This window comes from Citrus sinensis, chromosome 9 (genome assembly GCF_022201045.2).
Source record: "Citrus sinensis cultivar Valencia sweet orange chromosome 9, DVS_A1.0, whole genome shotgun sequence".
Lineage (NCBI taxonomy): Eukaryota > Viridiplantae > Streptophyta > Magnoliopsida > Sapindales > Rutaceae > Citrus > Citrus sinensis.
Genome location: NC_068564.1, coordinates 2,116,833 through 2,139,702, shown reverse-complemented (window position 1 = coordinate 2,139,702; position 22,870 = coordinate 2,116,833). Strand labels below are relative to the sequence as shown.

The 22,870-nt window shown below is 35.6% G+C and overlaps 2 protein-coding genes and 1 pseudogene across 6 annotated transcripts; all 3 read right to left on the bottom strand.

Moving 5' to 3' along the window:
* Positions 1 to 4,100: 4,100 nt before the first annotated feature.
* On the bottom strand, positions 4,101 to 7,892 carry LOC102622728 (silicon efflux transporter LSI2-like). 5 transcript variants are annotated; one of them, XM_025092106.2, is made up of 5 exons: positions 7,534 to 7,892; positions 7,406 to 7,459; positions 5,548 to 7,024; positions 5,212 to 5,401; positions 4,101 to 4,729 (listed from the first exon to the last, which is right to left on the bottom strand). In XM_025092106.2, exons 3-5 carry the CDS (start codon positions 6,736 to 6,738, stop codon positions 4,467 to 4,469), a joined length of 1,644 nt encoding a protein of 547 aa, XP_024947874.1. In that variant the 5' UTR covers positions 6,739 to 7,024; positions 7,406 to 7,459; positions 7,534 to 7,892; the 3' UTR covers positions 4,101 to 4,466. The 5 variants fall into 5 exon arrangements, with proteins under 5 accessions (XP_024947874.1, XP_006490436.1, XP_015389504.1 ...); XM_006490373.4 differs by having other exon boundaries at positions 7,411 to 7,459; XM_015534018.3 differs by having other exon boundaries at positions 7,406 to 7,446.
* A 4,899-nt stretch (positions 7,893 to 12,791) lies between these two features.
* Positions 12,792 to 17,264, bottom strand: LOC102622425 (mitogen-activated protein kinase kinase kinase YODA-like; annotated as a pseudogene).
* A 2,339-nt stretch (positions 17,265 to 19,603) lies between these two features.
* On the bottom strand, positions 19,604 to 22,870 carry LOC102622119 (uncharacterized). The gene is made up of 2 exons (XM_006490369.4): positions 22,555 to 22,870; positions 19,604 to 21,391 (listed from the first exon to the last, which is right to left on the bottom strand). Exons 1-2 carry the CDS (start codon positions 22,645 to 22,647, stop codon positions 19,982 to 19,984), a joined length of 1,503 nt encoding a protein of 500 aa, XP_006490432.1. The 5' UTR covers positions 22,648 to 22,870; the 3' UTR covers positions 19,604 to 19,981.

The window sequence follows — 22,870 nt, the reverse complement described above, 5'->3', positions numbered from 1 at the left end:
TGGAACGTGAAACATAATTAATTTTGTATTTCCATGAAAAACGTTACCCAACAAAAAGTCTCTACACAAAAATGTTTTCAATTACATCCCAAAAAGTAAAAAAAAAAAAAAATCTCAAATTGCTTTCCATTTCAAAAAAAAAAAAAAACATTTTAGTGGCATTTTGAGGTTAGTTGACCTTTGTGTTGGGTCCAACTTTTAGCCAAAGGTTCTGTACACTTAAAAGTCTAGTGTTAATAAAAACGAGTTTGACTTAAGAGTTGACTTTAATGTAGTCATCTAAATTCTAGCTACCGAGCGATATATGTATATACATGCTTATTGTTACATAGACCAAATTCTTATAACTTAAAATGAAAAATCTATAAAAAAAAAAAGGAAAAATTCCCTTAATTTTAATTTCTTTTAAATACAATAAGTGAATAATAAATAAAATCATCAACATATTAATTTTAATTTATATTTATGATTGTACAAGCAAAGCAAAGCAAAAGTTAAAACGAAGGTGAGCGTCATTGGAAATGAAAGAATAAAGTGGCCTAACTCACGGAAGCAAGCAAGCTAGGGATGGCAATTTTCGGGTCCGGGTCCGGGTTTGGCTGTTCCGGATCCGGACCCGGACACAAAATTTTCATAACCGGACCCGCATTAAACCCGGGTTTTTTAAATTCGACTCCGGTCCGGGTTCAACCCGGAAAAATCTGGGTTTTCGGATTCCGAGTTTTGAACCCGGATTGCTTTTTTTTTTTTTTTAGAGACCATATAACTTATTTTAACAAGGCACAGGGGATGGGGTTTAATGTTTTAATCTTTTCCCCAACAACACATTACACAATTCTTCCTAGAATTGGTTCAATAAAATTTGATGGATAAAAGGCAAAAAAAAAGAACATATAACACATCAGTGACATCACTAGACTACTAGAACCAAATTGTTTAACTTTGGCTCATCAAAATTTGCCGGACATAGGGCAAAAAAACAGAACATATAAACACATCCAGAACCACCAGCCCACTAGAACCAAATTGTTTAACTTTGGTTCATCAAAATTTGCTGGACACAGGGCCAAATAACAGAACATAATAACACATCCAGCTTCTAAAACAAATACAACACAAATACACAATATAAAATCTAAAATTCAAAGTTTTAAAGTAATAAACATCCACAAATACAAATTCATAACATAATTCTATAATTTAAAGCTGAAATTTCCAGCCACTGCCCACTAGTGCTCAGATTTCTAGCCACTGACCACAGCCCACCAATGCTCAAATTTCCAGCCACTGCCCACTAGTGCTCAGATTTCCAGCCACTGCCCACAGCCCACCAGTGCTCAAAAAAGTGCCTGCGACAAATTTGCAGATATCCTAAACAATTCTTACTGCATTGGCAGATTATTCTAAATTTATAATCGAGGAAAAGGATCAGGAGTGTACAATACTAACTGGAAAGAGTCATTACTCTTCAAGCAACTCAGTATACACAAGTAGTAAAAGCACATGACAAGGTCGAACCCCATTTTCAGTGAGAGAAAGCAGAAGCAAGCAAAACAGAGTATTAATGCTAGTCAGGCTCAGAACTACCATTCATGCAGCTAGCCATAGGCAGCAGCCCTTTGGCTAATTATACTTCAAATTCAATTCTAAGCTTACTCACTAACCAACTCTTAATGCACAAAACCAACAATACGCGGCAGAAGAAAAATGGCAACTGTTCTGTTTTAGACAATAATTTCTCCTTGTGCCAGAAAAACAAAGAACAAAAAGAGGCAAATAATTCAGAAAAACAAAAAGCTTATAATTAGTCAAGTGCTCTCATATGTCATATACAAAGAAAACCATGTCTGAGGAAAAATCAAATTGTGCCAGCAGCAATACAAGCTCAAAGCATAACAGCACAAAAATTGCAAAGAGGGAAAATCAAAGTGTAATAGAGCATAAATTGTAAAGAGAAAAGCCGAGACTCACAAATATTCACAGCAGCAACTGAAGTATATGCTGATGAACACAGAACACAGCAGCGAGACTGAGGTGGATTTCAACCCCTTTTGCTGGCCGCGACAGAGTGATGAAACGAACAAGCCTCGCCGTGAAGGTGATGACAAGCCACGACGCGAAGGATCTGATCTGATCTGAAGAATAGATTATAGGAGAGTTGCAGAGAGAGTGAGAGAGATTAAGTGACGATGGAGGACTGAGATGAGCAATGAGTCACGGTTCACGGGTGAGAGAGATTGAGAGAGGAACGGATTACGGTTTACGGATGAGACTTGAGAGATTGAAAGGAGAAATTACAGATTTACAATAATTTTTTTTAGGTTGAAGGAGAAATTTCGAGAGAGGATTAGAGGAACGAGACGAGAGAGATCTAGATTCTAGGGTTTCACTTTTGTTTTCGTTTTTTTTTTAATTTTTCTATTTATAATTACGGATTTACGGATCAAAATTAATATTAAAATAAATAATATCCGGGTCCGGGTTCCAGATTTACGGGTTCACCTGAAATCGGATCCGGACCAGAAAAATACGGATTGTCAAAAACTGATCCGGATTTCGGATAAAAACTATACCGGTGCGGGTTGAACCCAGACCAGATTTTTCGGGTTCAATCCGGGTCCGATCCGGGTTCGGATTTGATTGCCACCCCTAAAGCAAGCCAGCAAGCAGCAAGGGGAGATGAATCACTCTTGCACGTGCCATGCACGTCCCCCGCCCCATTTCACTTTCTTATCATGTCTCTTGGCAACTTATGATTGGCTTCTCTTTTTATTTTCCTTTTTTTTTAAACCAATATGACAAGAAACAAGTCAAACAACACAATGCATAATGTTTGTTCGTAAAACTTTAAATGTGTTTCATTTTCGTCCTCATTTTTCATGTGGATGCTAAGCTAATACCTAGATTTATTTGTTTTTTTTTTTTTTTTGGGGGGGCGCTCTTAGAAGAATTTGGGTTTTGAATGAATTTATGTCCAGAATTTAAAATTGAGTTTTCCAGACCAATTTGGATCAATGGTTCTTGTAAGTACGAGTCCCTACTTATTTCTTTGTGAATGAAAAAAAAAAAATTAATTCTTACTATCAATTTGGGTGTTCTAATGTACTCTATTAACTTTAAAATGTTATATCATTGTACACGAATATGAAAATGACTCCTTAAGAATTGATTCAATGTTCAAGAATGACTTTAGTGATGTTGGACCGCCAAAAAAAAAAAAAAAATGAAAAGGAAAATAGAATTTGATATGATAGAAATTCCTTATCTCTTTCCATTAAAATTCGCGTTTTTATTTTTTATTTTATTTTTTTATTGTTTAATAATTGTTCTCAACATGTTCTTTTAAAATCTTTATTATTATTATAAATATTATTCCTCCATTCCTTGACAATGACCCATTTAGAATGAAATCAATGGTCTAATTTCATCTTCATGGCTGCATGCCAAGAATGTTTCAAGTTTTTAAAGATATAAATGATGGGGCAGGACCAAAAAAAATTGAATGTTTCCACCCACAATTTTTTGAAGTTCGATTGACGGAGAAGATGAACAAAAAGCCAAAAAAAAATTACATGCGGATCCGTGGTTTTATTGATGAAAACACAAATACTATACGTGCGTGTAAATATTTTTATATTGTATACACCATGTGATGTTGGAAAGCTCATGCAAAGAGACAATTTATGAGTCAAAATCGATGAACTGAAATTTTTGAAATTTGGAGAGTTCATGGGAAGATACTATAAGTCAAAGTCAATTTCTTTCGTAAGTTTGGGTGAGTCATAAATTAGAATTTATATTTGGCTGCTTTACGTCAATGTGATCTTTGACTATGGGGACAAGCTATACTGGGCCTGGCTATTGGGCTCTGAGTGTATTGTCATATAATTTGTTGGATCCAGCAACTAGAAAGACCAGTACAAGTAACTAGAAGTGGACTGCACCGCTAGACTTTAATATGACTTATCATGAAAAAGGCAAAAATGACTTGTCATGCATGTATGATTTCGTGTTGGGCAAATTACTTATTTGTCAATTTATTCTTTATTGGAAGAGGATTAATATTGGGGAAGCGAATAGATTAAAGCAGCAAACAAAAATTAAAATGAGATATTTTTTTTTCTCCATATTCATCTGCAATCTAATGATTGCTTATTACATTTTAATTATTTGTCTGAATAAACGAGATTAGAACACTTAAATCTAACGATTCACAACAACCTCACTACAATGTTACAAAAAAAAAAAAAAAAAAATACATACAGCATCATATAAAAATCTTTTATTTTTTTTTCCTTTTTGGGGTAAGGTAGGTACTGAACCAGCTTTGTTTGAACAAAATCTTGGCCTATGTACAAGCGAAAAGAAAGGTACAGACGTACAGTTCATTATTGAAGCCTTGCTGGAAAATTCCCGCCTTCTCTCAAGCAAAAAATATATACATTTTCTGCTTAGAAATAACAGTATTATCTTATCAATGGCAAACCAATAGCTGTGACTATCAGAGTTGAGGGTACTCCGAATTTAAGATGATTCCAGAAAGATAAGGTGTACCCAAGATGTGGAGCACGGTGGGCTTGCTCGCATACTATCAAGTTGGCGGCTGATCCCACTAGTGAGAGGTTCCCGGCTACCGTGCTGACCCAAGCTAAAATGAGCCATGCCTTCTTCTCGTCGGCAGCAGAAATTGCAGCTGCTGATGCTGCCACACGGCCTCCGAGCAGGAGAACTAAGATAATACAAACGGGTTATTTAACTAGCTTCTGGGACAGGTGAATAGTCCATTCAATATGAGAATAGATGGTTTACACTTATAACAGTTTTGGTATGTATCCAAATGAATAACTAAACATATATTTAAAGGAAATATTAGATATTTTCATGTAGAAATGTTCGGTAAATCCTTTTTCATACTGGCAGAGAGATACAGATCAGAAGAAGCATGCACCAGAATAACCTTCTAAAAAAAATTTCTTGCATTCCATTCCACAGCATCATGAATTTCAGCAAATTTACTACAATGTGAATGATTAAAGATCATTTACTTATTTATTTATTTATTATTTTTAGTCAGGTATACGTGAGACCCAACAAACTTACAGGAATTTGACAATAATTACAAAGTTGAATTCAGCAAATTGTATGACCAGGTTTCTTGCTTTAAAAGTAATCTTATTGAACAGATTTGTGCAAGAGACAACATCAACATACCAGTTGGAACATTGGAAGCCAAATTTGACAGGACTAGTATGACAGCAGCGAGAACTGCTATGCCTCCAACGTGATCAATCTCTGCATAGGGCTCCATGAATTCCCACAGAGCACTTGGAATTCCAGTTTTATTGAAACCATCGACTGTGATGAACATTCCACAGAAGAAAATTAGAAGCGAATAGGACACCTGGTCAAAAGGAAGAAGAAAATTTCAATTAATATATATGATGCAAAAGCAGTTAACATTAAACCTATCATGTGATACGCTTTTAAAATATACAAACTTCATGCGGACAAGAAAGGAAGAAGAACCATTCTGATAGCAGATTTTACCTTTTCGAGACTTGGTCGAGCATCCTTGAAATCAAGAACCACAAGAGCAAGTGCAGCAGTAATTGCTGTCCAGGACATGTTGAGACCCATAAGTAGGGAAACTAACATGCCTAGGGTAATAAGGTAAACACAAGATTTCCACAAAACTCTTTTCCACTCACTACTCAAACTTTCCTTTCCCCGTGACAATTGCCGTAAAAGAACATTGACCAATGTAATTACTGATCCAATTCCTCTTGAAGGGACAGTTTCCTCCCTTCTCTGAGAACCTCCATCAGTTGACACCTCTTTTGATTCATTTGTAATCCTAGCAGACTCAAATGTACCACTAGATACCCTGTTGATCTCATTCTCAACTAAACTAGTTCGGTTTCTTAGAGTCTCAGCATGACTTCCGTTTCCATTTACATTTGGAGAGTTTTGAAGACTCATAGATTCCAATCTAGAGTTCCACTCCTGAGAGTTTAACGATGTAAAATGAGACATTGTGGCTGGTGAGAATCGATGAGAAGTCACATCCTCTTCTGCAACAACTTCTGCAGTTGCATCTTCTTCATCCTTATGAGAATTTAACAATTTCCAGTACATGGTAAGAAGAATTAGAGCATTCACAGCAACTCCCACGAACATTGCAGGGAGGATTCCAATTAGAAACTTCCCGAATGGGATCTTGCTTTGAACGGCTATAACCAGGTTCTGGGGGTTGCCAATTGGAGTTGCTGATGACCCAATATTAGCACTTGATGCAAGGGCAAGGAGAAATGGATGAGGGGGAAGATTATGCTGCCTTGCAATTTTCAATACAAATTCAGTCAAGACCACACAAGAGGTATCGTTGGTGAAAAGAGCACTTGAAATGGCTGAAATCAAGCAGATTCGACAAAGTAAGTCCTTTGGTCCTCTGCTCTTCCACGAGAGCATCCTCCCCAAATATTTGAACATATCTGCACTTTCCAGATATACGCTGACAACCATTGTTCCAAAGAGAAGTCCAAGAATAGGGAGATCAATTGCAGCATAGGCTTGATCAGGGGTTATGACTTGGAAAATGACCATAAGCATAGCCCCAAGGAGGGATCCTGCAGTCCTCCCTATTGGTAGAAAAGGGACAGCTGGGAAAACTGCCATTACCCAAAAGATTGCAAACGCTATCGAGCCCAGAACCACCTTTACTGTGGATGCCATCGCCATTTTTCAAGCTCAAATAAGTCGATAATCTTACACTTACGCAAATAGCCAAAGTCTCAAAACATTAATCATTTGAACGCCTTAGCTTGTACCATAACCATTTCTTATGAAAAAGAATTTGCAAAGTGAAGTAACCAGCACAGAAATATGCTCATTGAATGAAAATTCACCAACCGGCCCTTGACACATACATTCAAGGCAAAACTAAGGAACTCAAAACAGCCCGTTGAAATTTTAGTTTACCAGTAATCAAACAGCTAGAGTGCGACTAGTGAGCCGGACAATTACACTGCAATTTGGCACATTAACAGCTCAGAAAAAGCCAAAAACTGATAATCCACAAATCAAAGAAAACAATCAATCAAGCATCAATAAAAATTCAAACGTTTCTGTTTACTACCACTTGTCTTTGTCGCAAGAATTATCTCAAATTCCAAACAAGCAACATTAATTGAATTTTTCATTACAATGAATCAACGTTATTAAAAAAAAAAAAAACCAGAAGAATACAATGCAAGACTTTTTACGTTACAGCCCGATATGAATATAAAAAACAACAGCCACAACTGCTGCTATCTCTATGGCCATTATAGTGAGCATTAAATCAAAATCTGAATGAAATTCATGATACCCAGATGCAATAAAACAGTGAAATGAACATACAACTAACCTCACCTTGTATAAAAACCCTCCATGAATTAAAAATTTAACCTGCAAAGCAAAACTGGACCTTCAAAATATTTTTTTAGAAAAAAAGAAAAAAGAAAAATTGACTTATCTGCATGAAAAGTTCAAAACCTTTTTCATGATAATGTAATTGGATGGCTTAGATTTAGGAAGTTTTTTATCAGTCACAGAACGGAGAAAAGTGGGTCATAATTGCATAAACTGACATAAATGGATCTTTTGCTGTATGCGTCTGACGGGTACTTTCCCGTGACACGCCACATGGCCACTCATCACGAGCTATTGCCATATATAAACCCAAAATTGCGTAAAAGTTATTTCTTTTTTACAGTTCTTTGTCGCGGCAGTGAACCCTGAACGGTGAGCGGCGAGTATATATATTATCTAGGATCGCATCCCATTCACTTCACTTCAGTTTTTTCCTGCTGAGAGGACGTCACTTCAGATCATACGGGAATAAAATATAGTTTCAGTGACTTTGAACATGATCGGAATATATAATAAATTAATTATTTTTTTGAGCATTTATCCAGTCGCCCACCTGATTATTATTATTATTCTATAAATTTAACTAATCTATTTGTCCCAAAAATATTTTTATGATATTGAATTTCATCTTTTCGACCATTCCAGTCGTTAGTAAATTTATTTTTTAAAATCTTTTTTCAAAAAAAAAAAGATTGTAATTATGCACGAGTCTACAGTGTAATTGGTTCTTGTATCAACTATCAAGGAAAAGAAATTCGAAAAGATTTTTCTCTGCAAAAGAAAAAGAGAGTGTTCTATGGTCTCTATTTCCGGCATGGCATGATTTAAGATTTATTATGCACCCACATGCGAGAAGGAGATAATTGAGGATGGTAAAGAAAGACTATAACTGTCTTCTCTAGATCGGTATTTGAAAATAGTAGAAAAGATTAAGTCATTTTCTCCTAATCCTTAACAAGAATTTGCAATATTCCTCAAACTATGCATATAAACATAATCAAGAAAAAAAAAAAATCATGACTTTCGCTTGATTATGGAAAAATATTTTTCATCATATGATCAACCAACAATATATTACATGCATAGACTACCCATAAGAGATCTCTCAATAAATGTCAAACTATAGACTACACCATAGCATAACTATTTAGGCAACACTATGACATGTCCTTAAGGATGCGTTGGGTAGCTTGCATTACATTGTGTTGCATTGCATTAAAAATTTGTTCTTATGTTAACCCATGTCTGGTTGAAATTTCGAGTTGTATTGTACTACATTAAAAAAGTGGCTAATGCAATGGTAGGGTTTAAGCTGTATTGTATTAACAAAATGTTTATATTTTAAATATGATCATTTAGTTTTATTATTCTATAAATTATAAAAAATTTAAATTTAGTAAATATTAATTTAAATTTAAATAAAAATAATAATATAAATAAATATTTAATAACTAAATAATTAAAATATTATTTTACTCTATTTTTTAAATTATTTTTACTTTAAATATGTAAAGTATTTTAATTTTATTTAATCATTTAATAAATTCTAAAGTGCTAAATTTAAAAATAATTTTAATTCAAACAATTATATTTGATATTAGTAAATAAAAATAAATAGATAATTTAATATTATGTTAATTTATAGTATAATATAAATTATAGTATAATTGTATAAACTATATTTTTACAATATCATATTAAATTACACTTTTTTATCATAATTAGTATATGAAAATAAATTATATTATAGTAATATAACATAATATTGTAATACTTTATTATTTAATAATAGGATATCATTAAATAATTTTTTTATTATTAAAATAAATATCTAATAAAAAATTTAAAAATTTAGTAATAAAATCCTAAAATATTAATAAAATAGTAATAAAATTAATATATAAAATATTATTATTTTATAATACAGACCATACTATACCAAAATAATATTGTGTTACAACTTAATATAATGTACCCTAATAAAATACACTATAAAATACAATGCAATAAAGTAAGCTAATCGCGTCCTAATCCTAAATATACAAACACAATCAATCAAATGGATAAGATTTTTAATAGATACCTAATTATTAATGTATAATTATGCAGTCAATTAATGACAGATGAAATTGGATCACGATCTCAAATTTGAAAGGTCCGAAGCCCTTAAAAATGTTTACATCAAATTTCTTAAATGCTGCAACAACATTGGGATCCCAAAGCTCTTAAGATTTTACAAAACGGGCATAATGTGGTCAATTTAAGCAAATGGGTCCCTGACTCTATTGAAATAGTTTGAATAACCTTCGTGTTAAGGTACACACTCCCCATCAAAATTATGCGAGAAACATAAGAATAATCGATAATTTCAATTGAAGATAAGGAGTACGAATGGGAAATTATATCCTTATTTAAAAAAAAAATAAATAAAAAGACTTGAATGTATTTATCCCCTTCTTAAATTTGTTTATGGCAACGGCTCCAACAAATAATACAAATGATGTATGACAGCACAGCACGGGCAGCAAGCACAGACCCAACCTATTTGTTCATATTTCAATGATGCTATCTCTTACGGATTTGGTGGAGACAAAACTTAACTTAACTTGGAGTGCAAAATGTTTGACTGTTGACAATGAAATAACAGTTAAAAATAATTTCATATACATGTGTCATTTTATCACATACATAATATATACATATATATATATTGTGAGATCATTGATGACGATTTTGAGCTGCTTGATTAGATTGCCAGACTTCAATCATGCCTCCCTCTCCCTTAGATAGTTAGATTCGACTTTTGATTTGTAACAAACAGCTTTCAAAAGATCCGAACCTTTTAATGAACTAAGATATTATGTGATTTTGTTTCCTTTAATCTTTTAATTGTCTTGGTTAGTTTAAAATAATAAAATTGCATATAGTGCCTCAATAATCTAATGACATCTCATGTTAGATTGAACGGTCGAGCATGCATGCAAGAGCTCGTACAAATTACTTGAAATTAAAATTTAATGTTTATACCTAACAAGACACTTGTATGTTATATGAAGGAAAAAAAATAAAAAATAAAATTTTTAGTATCCTTCTACATGTAAATACAATTATAGGTAAACACATAAAGGGCTGGATACAATGCAATGTTGGTGGATTTTTTTTTTTATTTTTTTTCAAGCTATCTTCTCTTATTTAAACATTATATACGGATGGAGCCAATTATGCTAAAATTAAGTTAGCGCACGTAGATTTTTAATATTTGGGATTGTTGACAACAATTTGTTGTTTGTCATGCATAAACTCTAGCGTTACGACTTTCAGGTGATGCGTTTTTTTGTTATACACAAAACATGTGCCGGAACGAAAAACCTTGAAGTTGAAGCAAAACGAATGACTAGGTCTTGACCCATTATATTAATAATATAGTGGAGAGTGAGAGTCTCGAGAGGAACATGCACATCTCTTCATCCATGCTAAAACACAAGTTGTGAGTTTATCATGAACTACTTTTATGAAGTACTACTTTCGTAGATAGGGCTTCAACTAATTACAAGAATTTGCTCGTCATGCGTTGCGCTTAATAATTTAGTTGAGAGGATTTGACTTAAATTTTTAGGTATCCAATCTAAAAATCTAATCTATTGTAGGGTTGGTAATTTATGAGTTTCAGCCGAACTTTTTCAAGCCCATGCCTAAAGTGTTTTGAAAGCTCATCCAGTCTTGAGCTCTTATCAAATTTTAAATAAATTTGTAATAAAGTTATAAACTAAAAAAAAAACTTAAATTATAGATGATTATCCAATATATGATTATCCAACACACAAAATATTAGCAACACAATATAATAAACTACAAATACTAATAAATAAATAAACAAGCAAAAGAAGAATTGTAACTTTATAATATATATTCAAAATTAATATAGAAATTAATTTTTTTTTACAAGAAATGAAATAATCGAAACTAGAAATTAATGGTTATTGGAATCTGCTTGTTTGAGTGCTCGAGGACAAGTTTATTCTCCATCAAAACAAATTTAAATGTTGGCGAGATAAACTGATGATCTCAACGTATACGACCAGATTTCTACATCAAAATTTGCTATTGTGTTGCGTGTTGGGCTCACGACTTGCGTGGCTTCTTCTCAAAGATCACATGGGTTCATTGCTGCTGCGCCACTAGTGCTAGGTTTGCTACTGTGTTGAGTGCTGGGCTTGCGACTTGCGTGGCTACCTACTGCCTACTGCAGTGATTTTCTGACTCACATGCTGGGCTCATGACGATCGCTGGCGATAACGGCTATGAGGCTGAGAGGGTGCGGCTGTTGGCTATGCGGTAGGCAGTTGGTGTCTTGTGTTGTACATTTGTTTCACTTGTTTAATTTATGGCTAGGGATACGGTAGCCTCAAGCCTGTTTTGATTTTGATTTTTTTTTTTAATTTGAATTATTTTTTTATTTTATATATTATAGAGTTTTTACTAAAGACCATAATCAGGCCCACTATATACAAACTTTATATCTTTTATCCTTAATAACGTGTCTAAGAAGGAAAAAAATAGGACATCCGCATTAAAAAAAAAATACAAATATTTCCTATTGTCATTTTTCCAAGATCTTCCAATTTCTGGTCTGTGGACCAAAGCACATTCTTGGTTTTTGATTCGTTATTACTTCCGAGTTTTGTCTCTTGTGTTGGTTGGATGAGGACGCTGGAGAATGACATGGGGCTGGCTTGTTACCTAACAAGCATTATCACCGCTCGGTATGCTCATCTTAGCCAGCCAGCATAAATCACACATAAATGACAATGGCCTGATATTGTGACCTAATTACTACATTTATCTCTCCACTCAAAAATTTTCTCTTTTGACTTTTGGTCCAGAAGAGGGCTTCGGCAGCCCAACTGCATTTAAGCTTTGCAGGGCTATCGCAACTCCAGGAAACATCACAGCATCTCCAGTCAATTTGCTCAAAACTTATCTTCTTTGACTCTGAATCACAGTCATTCATCATGGTGGAATAACTCAACTTAAAAAAATTTTATACGGTCCTAACATAGCAACTCGATTAATATCTTAGATTTCTTCTACAAATAACTTCAATTTCTTATCAGTAAGCAGAGCCAAAAGAAAAAACTTTTCACAAACAAATCAAACGAGATGCATCAAGCCTCAAACTTCTCACCAAAAGGATATCCAAAGGCAATAACTAAACAAACTTTGATACTCAAATTTTAATTCACGACACCGAAACCAATTAAACATTTCATAAAGCTCCCAACTTTCAAAGGCCAAACAACAGCATATAAAAACCCAAGATCCCATATCCCTTTTTCTCTTATTTTCCCTCAGTTTCTCAGCTACCAAACACATAACCTGTGAATATGTGTGTGTAAAATAATAATAATAATAATAATAATAATAATAAAACTCTTTTTTTTTTTCCCGGACAAAACTTATACTAAAAACAAAATAACCCATTAAAGAGAAGAATAGTTACAACCCCATAAACGAACCTGAATCGCGGCTGGCCGGAGGCGGGACTCAGCTGAAACTATGGCAGTTGCAGCGGCGTAAACGGTCTCGACGCTGTCGTGAACACTACTCATCTTATTTTCAAATTTTCAAAACATGAAACGACGACACAAACGAGTTGTGTAATAACATCTACAGCTTCCGTTTGGATCTCCAAACGAATTTGAAAATAAGATGAGTAGAGTTCACAAACGACTCAGCTCAGGGGCCAAAATAGTTCTTTCCAAAGGTGCAGCACCCTTCACAAAAGGGTGATCCAAAAGCTTAACTGCTGTTGGACGGTTTAAGGGATTACGTTGCAAACACAACCTAATAAAATCCTTTCCTTCATCAGAGAGGTCATCTGGAATTGTTGGGAGTTCCTTACTATTCCCAATCTTAAACATAGCAGCAACCTGCAGATCATAACATGCAACTATCTCACACAATGAACTGAGCTCCAACTGGACAACATAAACTATCATTTTCTGTATAAGAAAGATGAAAATTTAAGATCGTTTCTGTTGCTTCAGTACTGACCCCTTCATACTGGCTCCAAGGTGGTTTTGTTGTAGCCATTTCCAAAACAGTGCACCCAAGACTCCAAATATCAACAGCAAGATTGCAACCACTTGAGTTCTTTATAACCTGAGTGTAAATTTAGATTTGATATCACAATTGAGAACCATGTTGTTATTAATGAGTTCAGGTACAAAAAGGAATAATTTCTGACCTCAGGAGCCATCCAGTAATGGCTTCCCTTGAATGATAATGGACATGAATGGCCGGCAATCTGCACAGAGCATTTAATGTTTCGCTAAATTCTCGTTTAATCAGATGCAATTTATACATTTATTAAAAGAAATTATTATGCCTAAACTTACATGCTTTGCCATCCCAAAATCTGCCAGCTTGACCCGCCCATTTGGATCCACAAGTATGTTTGCTCCTTTAATGTCCCTGTAAAATAAATGCCCTTTATTTAAGAATACAAACAATGTACAAATTGAGCAGAGTAGCTAATCTGTATATAGCAGCTTCAAACTTATTCAAGAATAGGAGGATTATCACCTGTGGACTGTATGCTTTGAGTGTAAGAATGCAAGCCCAGACAAGATTTGTTGTGTATAATTACGAATTGCCGGTTCGCCAAACTGTCCATAATCCTGGAGAAGTTTATAAATTGACCCACCAGATACATACTCCAGGTATATATAAAGTTTGTCCTCAACCTGTTCGGGAAAAAAAATCCAATAGTCATATTTGTACCATATGAAAAGACAATGTCTGAAAATAAATATCAACAGCTTTAAATAACAATTGTCACATGCTTCAGTGAATGGAAATAGAACAAAAATACTTACTGTTTTAGATCCATAGTATTGCACGATGTTTGGATGCCGTAAGCGACTTAATAATACAATTTCCTGCCACAGAACTCGAGTAAGAATGTTTTCTTAAAGCTATGCATATGTTACAAAACAAGGGAGCAATTAAATAAACTATTCAAAGAAAGGATGCAGGCAGCGGGGGGGAGGCAAAGAAACAAAAACCATTATCTAATAAACTGAAAGCTGACTGTTATACTTGGAAGTGATCATACCTGCATCAGCTGCTTAGCACTCTCCTTTGACTTGGCATCATCAAATAATGTAACTTCCTTCATTGCACACATTTCACCACTATCACTGGACCAGTTAAGAGGAGAAATCAGATACATACAAACTTAAATAATGACCAACATGTAAAAATACCAAAACAGATTAAAACATCATATTTAAAAACCTCAGTCCTAATGAGCCATTTGTAATCGATAATCAAGAAAATCTGCTAACACTGATCTCAACTACTTAGCTTGCTAATGTACTAAATTTGATGGGAGGTTAATACAATTGTTTTGCAAGCAGTTTATTAATAAAATCAAAGTACACATGCATTAAAAAAAATTAAAAAAAAGCAATATTCTTTGTGGCAAACCTGTTAAAACAAACATAAACCACAAACCTGTTAAAACCAACATAAACATGTCCAAATGTGCCTCTACCCAGCATCTTTCCCTGTTTCCAGTGTGACTCGGGGCTAACTGGATTTTCCATTCTTCCTGGACTTCGCGGCACAGAGGGTGATGTTGCAGCCGAATTTGAATGAGAAAAGGGAGAAGAATTGGATATTGTTATAGGAGGAAGAGGCAAGCGGTGGCTTTGTTGTTTTCCATCATCAGGCCAGCTTGTCTGCGACTCAATGGGTGCACCTCCTGCTCTAGGATGAATAGGGGTGACAGCACCACTTTGGATTCTGGAGCTGGGGCCTGGGCTAGTCATTCTGGGACTAGGTATTGGTGAATATTCTGGGCTACCCCTGCTTTGTAACTGTTGCCAAAATAACTGTCCTGACATATCACCTCCCATCGAATTATTCCCAGAATTTTGACCAGAACCTGGACTAGAGCAGTGGCCAGAGCCAAGTAATGTGACATCTGCATAAGGCTTCCCAGACCAGAAAGCAGAATTCACGACTTGCTCAAATATCCAAATGCTCTCAGTGGACTTCTGGAGGGACTTGACAACGAGCTGTCCTGCTGAAAGCACCATGATACGGAACCTGTAGATTTGGCACATGACCACTTAAACGTCTTTGTTTGGGTGATGGGGAGAGACGATTACTCAATGAAAGATTTGCCGGTTTTTTTTCCTCTCTTGAACTTGTTTGAGAGGCATTGGAAAGATGATCCTTGGGCATCACACTTCAGGGGTGGAAAGAAAGATGGAGTCAATTGATCAGGAATAAGTAGATATAATAAAACATCAATAACATGTGAACACAAATTTCCCATCCATTTACATTTTTATCCATTGTCAAAGCGTCCAGGTTAATGAGTTACGAGCAGGCTAACCTGGAAGGGCTGCTTGCAGCTGTTCTAGTCCCATTGTCATAGTCATTTGCCAGCGGACTGCGATGACGGGAGTCAGTTTGATCATCACTATCAATGGAGCTCTCACTGGAAATAGAGGCGGTGATCAAATCTCCATCCAAGTCAGCAGGATTTGCCCTACTACGTATGCATGCCGGTCTTGGAAGAGGTAAAAACAATGAAGACTTGGAACCTTTTTCCAGTTTTGGCTTAGTGGAGATACTAATTTCAGAAGCTGTACGACTTACAGCTGCAGAGCGCAAACCAGGAAGTGGAAGTGGTTGAGCATTGGACCTTTCAACAAAACTTTGACTCCTCCCTACTTGCTTGGAAGGGGAAGTTGATCTAGATTCTGCTCGGGACTGGGATCCTAGCTCCGAAACTGTATCATTGCAATGTCTGCGAGACCCTCCTGATTTACTGCTTGCTTTACCTTCACATGTGATCTTAATTTTTTGATGTATTGTGCAAATTATACCATCCTTACTTGCTTTTTTCTTCGACGATGACTTTCCCCACCAAGAACGCATTTTTCTTATTCTTCAATATTTACCAAAAAAAGAATAAAGCAGCTGGAAATTTCTTCTAAGGCAATTCCATTTCTAAAACCAACAACCAATCGTGCAACACTTTATTCTAAAATTCTAAAACCTGAACAAAAAAAACAATGAAAAATATAACATGGTCAATAATTAGCAAGACTGTGTCTATGTCACTGTCAACTCCAAAATCAAATTACACAAAAGTGAGAAAAATTGCATGTCTGAATGTTGTACTGAACCAATGAACTGATCAAAAAAAAAAAAAAAAAAAACCTCACAGGCAATATGAAAAGTCAAAATTAGTCAGCCAATTTTGACTGACTAGCAAAGCTACCTCATCCAACAACCTCTAAAAAGGAACCACATTTTTACACTTAAAACCGCGTAAATTAAGCACGTCTTGTACGTGCATTATATATAATCACAACGCAAATCATATTAGTTCAAATTTCTAACTACATATAGGAACTGGCAAAATAAACACGTGCGCTAAAAATAAAATCTGAAATTCATTCACTAAAAATAACTGGATTTTTCTCAAATGAACTAAACAGAGTTTTACGATCTTTAACTTAGTTCAAAACGACGGCGTTAATAGACAGATCTCAGCACAGGCTAAAAATAAAGACATAAAAAAGAATACTAATAATAATAACAAAAAATTGTACTCACCGGCACATGTTTTAACGGCAGTTTGAATCTGAAGTGAAGAAGAAACGTACGTCTGAGAGATTAGTTGCGTAATGTTGAGATGAGAACTGGTTGAATGTAATCGTGGAGAAATGAAAGAACCCTAGTCAAAACGGCAGCGTATTGAGGGATTCCTTTGCAAGAAGAATTTTGTTGTTGTTGAGTTCAAAGAGAGAGAATTATTAAAAAGTAATGATGGTGATTGCCGCATTGGTAAATTTCCGAGTACCGTAAACTCGTTTTTAACCGTTAGTTACCCCAAAAAAATTTAAAAAGAAAAAAATCTTTAGGGGAGATGGACTGATGGAGCATGCCACGTCATCATGCTGCTAATTGTAAATTTATTATGTAATAAATATAATATGCGTCAAGATGTCATCTAAAATAATAATAATAATAGGTAATATTATATACTGTATTAATATTATGTACTGTATTTGATTATTGCCAGATTTTTCTTTATTTGAAAGTGACTTTTTTTGGTAATTATAATTTTTTATTTTACCGTTATAGTATATTTTAGTTTATTTAATGACTTGCGTGATCGATCTTACTAAGATTTTAAAATTTTTCTTTAAATTTAATGCAATGTTTTAGTGATATTACTCACTTAATGCTTTTTTTTAATTTAATATTGTACGTTAATTTTATTGATCCCATGATGACATGACATAAATAAATAAACAACCTCACTACAATTGCAACTTTACAATATATATTCAAAATTAATATAGAAATTATTTTTTTTTACAAGAAATGAAATAATCGAAACCAGAAATTAATGATTATTGGAATCTACTTGTTTGAGTGCTCGAGGACAAGTTTATTCCCCATCAAAACAAATTTAAATGTTGACGAGATAAATTGATCATCTCAACATATACGACCAGATTTCTACATCAAAATTTGCTATTGTGTTGCGCGTTGGGCTCACGACCTGCGTGGCTTCTTCTCAAAGATCACATGGGTTCATTGCTGCTGCGCTACTAGTGCTAGGTTTGCTACTGTGTTGAGTGCTGGGCTTGCGACTTGTGTGGCTACCTACTGCCTACTGCTGTGATTTTCTGACTCACATGCTGGGCTCATGACGATCGCTGGCGATAACGGCTATGAGGCTGAGAGGGTGCGGCTGTTGGCTATGCGGTAGGCAGTTGGTGTCTTGTGTTGTAGTACATTTGTTTCACTTGTTTAATTTATGGCTAGGGATACGGTAGCCTCAAGCCTGTTTTGATTTTGATTTTTTTTTTTAATTTGAATTATTTTTTTAATTTTATATATTATAGAGTTTTTACTAAAGACCATAATCAGGCCCACTATATACAAACTTTATATCTTTTATCCTTAATAACGTGTCTAAGAAGGAAAAAAATAGGACATCCGCATTAAAAAAAAAAATACAAATATTTCCTATTGTCATTTTTCCAAGATCTTCTAATTTCTGGTCTGTGGACCAAAGCACATTCTTGGTTTTTGATTCGTTATTACTTCCGAGTTTTGTCTCTTGTGTTGGTTGGATGAGGACGCTGGAGAATGACATGGGGCTGGCTTGTTACCTAACAAGCATTATCACCGCTCGGTATGCTCATCTTAGCCAGCCAGCATAAATCACACATAAATGACAATGGCCTGATATCGTGACCTAATTACTACATTTATCTCTTCACTCAAAAACCTCGCGCGCTCTGAATTTCTGAGCGGCAGGGAGCAATGTTCTAACAAATGGACCACCTAGTAATGTATTACAAATTCATGGGCAGAACTCAACAACCTACAAACCGGCAAGAGTTTATTATATGCATCTTTAATTAGATTCGTAATTTTAGACCATCTGAGATTTAAAATTGTAACAATCCACCCAATCATCATCCACAACGACCCTTCTTTTCCAATCGGGTGACTTAACAGATCCTGTATTCTATGGATAGCAATCGTCTCTAGTTCATGTCATTCATATCCAATTTTGACTTCATTCTGACATTCTAAACTCTTTAGTTCGATGTGGTAACTCTTTCATTCTGACAGCCCGTCTGATATTACATACTTCGATGTGGTATCTAACTTTATGAATCCACGAGTAAAACTATCCCTAAAAACCTACTCGAAAGAAAAGGCTGCCTATAAACTCATATACCCACTTATGTTATTATTTTTAGCCCAAGTAAGATTTGGGACAGGAACAGTCTCGCCTGCTTTTGAGTTTCTGATATACATTTCCAGAATAATCTTATTTTGTGGGAAAATGGAAGAAGAGAAAAGAGTTTCCATTCTCACACGCCAAAAACAGAGGAGTTTCTATTCTTAGATGTGTATTATTCCAGTAAAATATACATTTATGCGGTTACATGAGTAGTAATCAATATGAATTATCAGGATTATGAGCCTCCAGTACCAAACAACGAGAAAACTTCACGGAAACACCAGTAGGATCATACTGATGTTGCAAGTGAACATCAAACCCTCTGTGAGCTCCCGCATTTGTAAATTGAGGGGATTATATAACCAAAATGATAACCAAACAGATATAAAGGATTCCTCGTGCCAAAAAATAAACTTATTATTACATAAGGAAAAAAAATCCATGATACAAGGCTATATGTTTGGTATAACATAAAGGTAAAGAAATATTAAAAAGAATGCTCTAACAGTACCCACACTATGGATAACTAAAAACTGTTTTCCTGTCTGCATTTTCTTATAGTCAAAAGGCATTAGAAAAAGTACTCTCACATCGGCAGTAGATTCATCTATTCCATCCATCTATCCTTGATCCCAGACATGCCAAGCTATATCACAATTCACAAAATGGCATGAATTTCATAGTTACATCTACAGGCTAGCATCTAGCGGCTTTTAGCCTTGCAATCAGTATTATAATCTGGGCTCAAAGGTGAAGCCATGCCGGAAAATTTGAATGTCAGCTGGCCTCTGACTGCAGCATTGGGAAAAAAGTCCAGTTGTTGGAGGGTTTAGACTCCTTTCCAACATTTTCGTTGGCCCACCATTCAGAGTTGATGGAGGGCTTATTGGAGACTTCTCCTTCTGTGTTATCAAAGTTGAACTCTTTGATTGACCCGAGAGTGATTGAACGATGCTTTCGGTAGCAATATTCCTCTTCTCCGTCTCGCATAGTTTTCTCAGGCATTCTATTAGAAGACTCTTCAGGACACAACTCAAAATGATTTTCACTATCCGTTAATTTTCCATCTCTTCGTATTTCGCCCTCGGGAACTATGTCCTGTGGAAATTCTGGGACGATTCTGGGAGAAGCAGCTGACTTATTTGCAAGACAGCGTGCAACTTCTTCACCACTCAGCTCGAATGAAACACGGTGATCAATAATATGTTCATCACTTTTAGTTCCATTATCTGAATTGGCAAGGGATGCCACCTCAGAAATCTGATTTTCCCGCACAAATCCATCTCTAGAGGTCGGACCCATTCCATCAGGCGTCAAAGATCCTGAACCCAGCCTTGAACCAAGACCTGCACCATCAGGTGTTACAGTTCCTGAGCCCAACCTTGAACCAAGCCCCACGCCATCAGGCGTTAAAGAGCCTGAACCCATTCTTGAACCAATCCCCACACCATCTGGAGTCACAGATCCGGAACCTAGCCTCGACCCCCACTTGCGAGTAGTAAAATGTTCAAAGCCCAAGAGCTTGGGTGCCGCCGCCGCACTGAAATCAAGAATCGGGTGTCTATCTGGGAAAGGAGACGAAGTGCCAGAGTAAGAGACTACTGAACCTGGTGATATGAGTTGACCACCTGGGCTTCCTGGGTACAGCTGATAAGGCTGGTATCCATAATGGGATAATGAGAGCTTCTGATTAGTCCCGCTGTTTCTTCGAGCACGTTCCAGTGAAGATGTCAACAGTTGAGCAAATGGCACTTCCGGAGATGAAGGAGTTGTCAATTGAACAGATTCGGGAGGGGGGGTGCAAAGGGCAGTAGATGGTTCAGTGGTGAAGGCAGAAAACACAGGTGGTGTAACTAACTGTGTTTCGTGAGCATATGGGCCTATGGCAAACATGGATGCAGGTCCACCAGGAGAATAGGCGTTGACAGAAAGGGAATTGAGGGAAAGCAATCCAGCAGGTGATTGGGTGGCAGATGAAGGGTCTGATTGGAGGAACGATGCAGGAGAAGAGGGAGGAGCAATGAAGGGAAGTACAATGGCTGTTGAGTGGGCTTGAGTTTCTGCAGCTGGGGCTGCGGCTCCTGTTACCATTGGTTCAGGAAGAAGGACAGCATGGCTAATCCGCTTGCTAGTTTTATGAGATCCAAAACACCAGTAGAGGCTCCAACAGCTTCCCCATCTTCTTTTCTGTAGTAATTTTTTTTTAAAAAAAAAAATACAGAATAAGAAGTTTGGACAGAATCAGAGTTGGCTTCATTTTCAACCTAAGTCATTCAGCTTAAGAAAATTTACCAAAAGAAATACCTTAATTAAAAAATGCCAGCCCTGACTAACAAGACCAGCCAAGGTTTACAATCATTAATAAAGTGTTGGTTGAAATATTTTCATCAACATACTAAGGCATTTAGAGCTAATTACTTAAAAGAAGACATGTAACGGCATAGCAACACAACTGCAACTCAAAACTACACTTCTGCCATTTAAACACAGCCAGCATTACACCACCTCGATCTAGCATATATTGTCACCAAATGCTAGGTGAAGGATCCATTAATGATATGACTTCAAATAAAAACTAATTCAAGTTATTATTTTGAAAATTTTATTCAATTGCCCAGAAAATATTAAAAATTAATTATTCTTTGATAACAATTAATTATACTCCCCATGTGTCACTAATTACACCAGATCCAAACTCCAAAAATTTTCTCTTTTAACTTTTGGTCCTGAAGAGGGCTTCAGCAGCCCAACTGCATTTAAGCTTTGCAGGGCTATCGCAACTCCAGGAAACATCACAGCATCTCCAGTCAATTTGCTCAAAAGTTATCTTCTTTGACTCTGAATCACAGTCATTCATCATGGTGGAATAACTCAACTTATAAAAATTTTATACGGTCCTAACATAGCAACTCGATTAATATCTTAGATTTCTTCTACAAATAACTTCAATTTCTTATCAGTAAGCAGAGCCAAAAGATAATTTTTTTCACAAACAAATCAAACAAGATGCATCAAGACTCAAAACTTCTCACAAAAAGGATATCCAAAGGCAATAACTAAACAAACTTTGATACTCAAATTTTAATTCACGACACCGAAACTAATTAAACATTTCATAAAGCTCCCAACTTTCAAAGGCCAAACAACAGCATAAAAAACCCAAGATCCCATATCCCTTTTTCTCTTATTTTCCCTCAGTTTCTCAGCTACCAAACACATAACCTGTGAATATGTGTATGTAAAATAATAATAATAATAATAAAACTCTGTTTTTTTTTCCCGGACAAAACTTATACTAAAAACAAAATAACTCATTAAAGAGAAGAATAGTTACAACCCCATAAACGAACCTGAATCGCGGCTGGCCGGAGGCGGGACTCAGCTGAAACTATGGCAGTTGCAGCGGCGTTAACGGTCTCGACGCTGTCGTGAACACTACTCATCTTGTTTTCAAATTTTCAAAACATGAAACGACGGCACAAACGAGTTGTGTAATAACATCTACAGCTTCCGTTTGGATCTCCAAACGAAAGCTTTCCGCTTTTTCAAGTATTTCAAAGATTTGGTTGAAAAAACGAAGAGCAAAAGAATTATTACGAAACGGTGAGTTTATATGTTTTATTATTACGTACCAAAACAATAATAGATCATCAACACTCTTCCTTC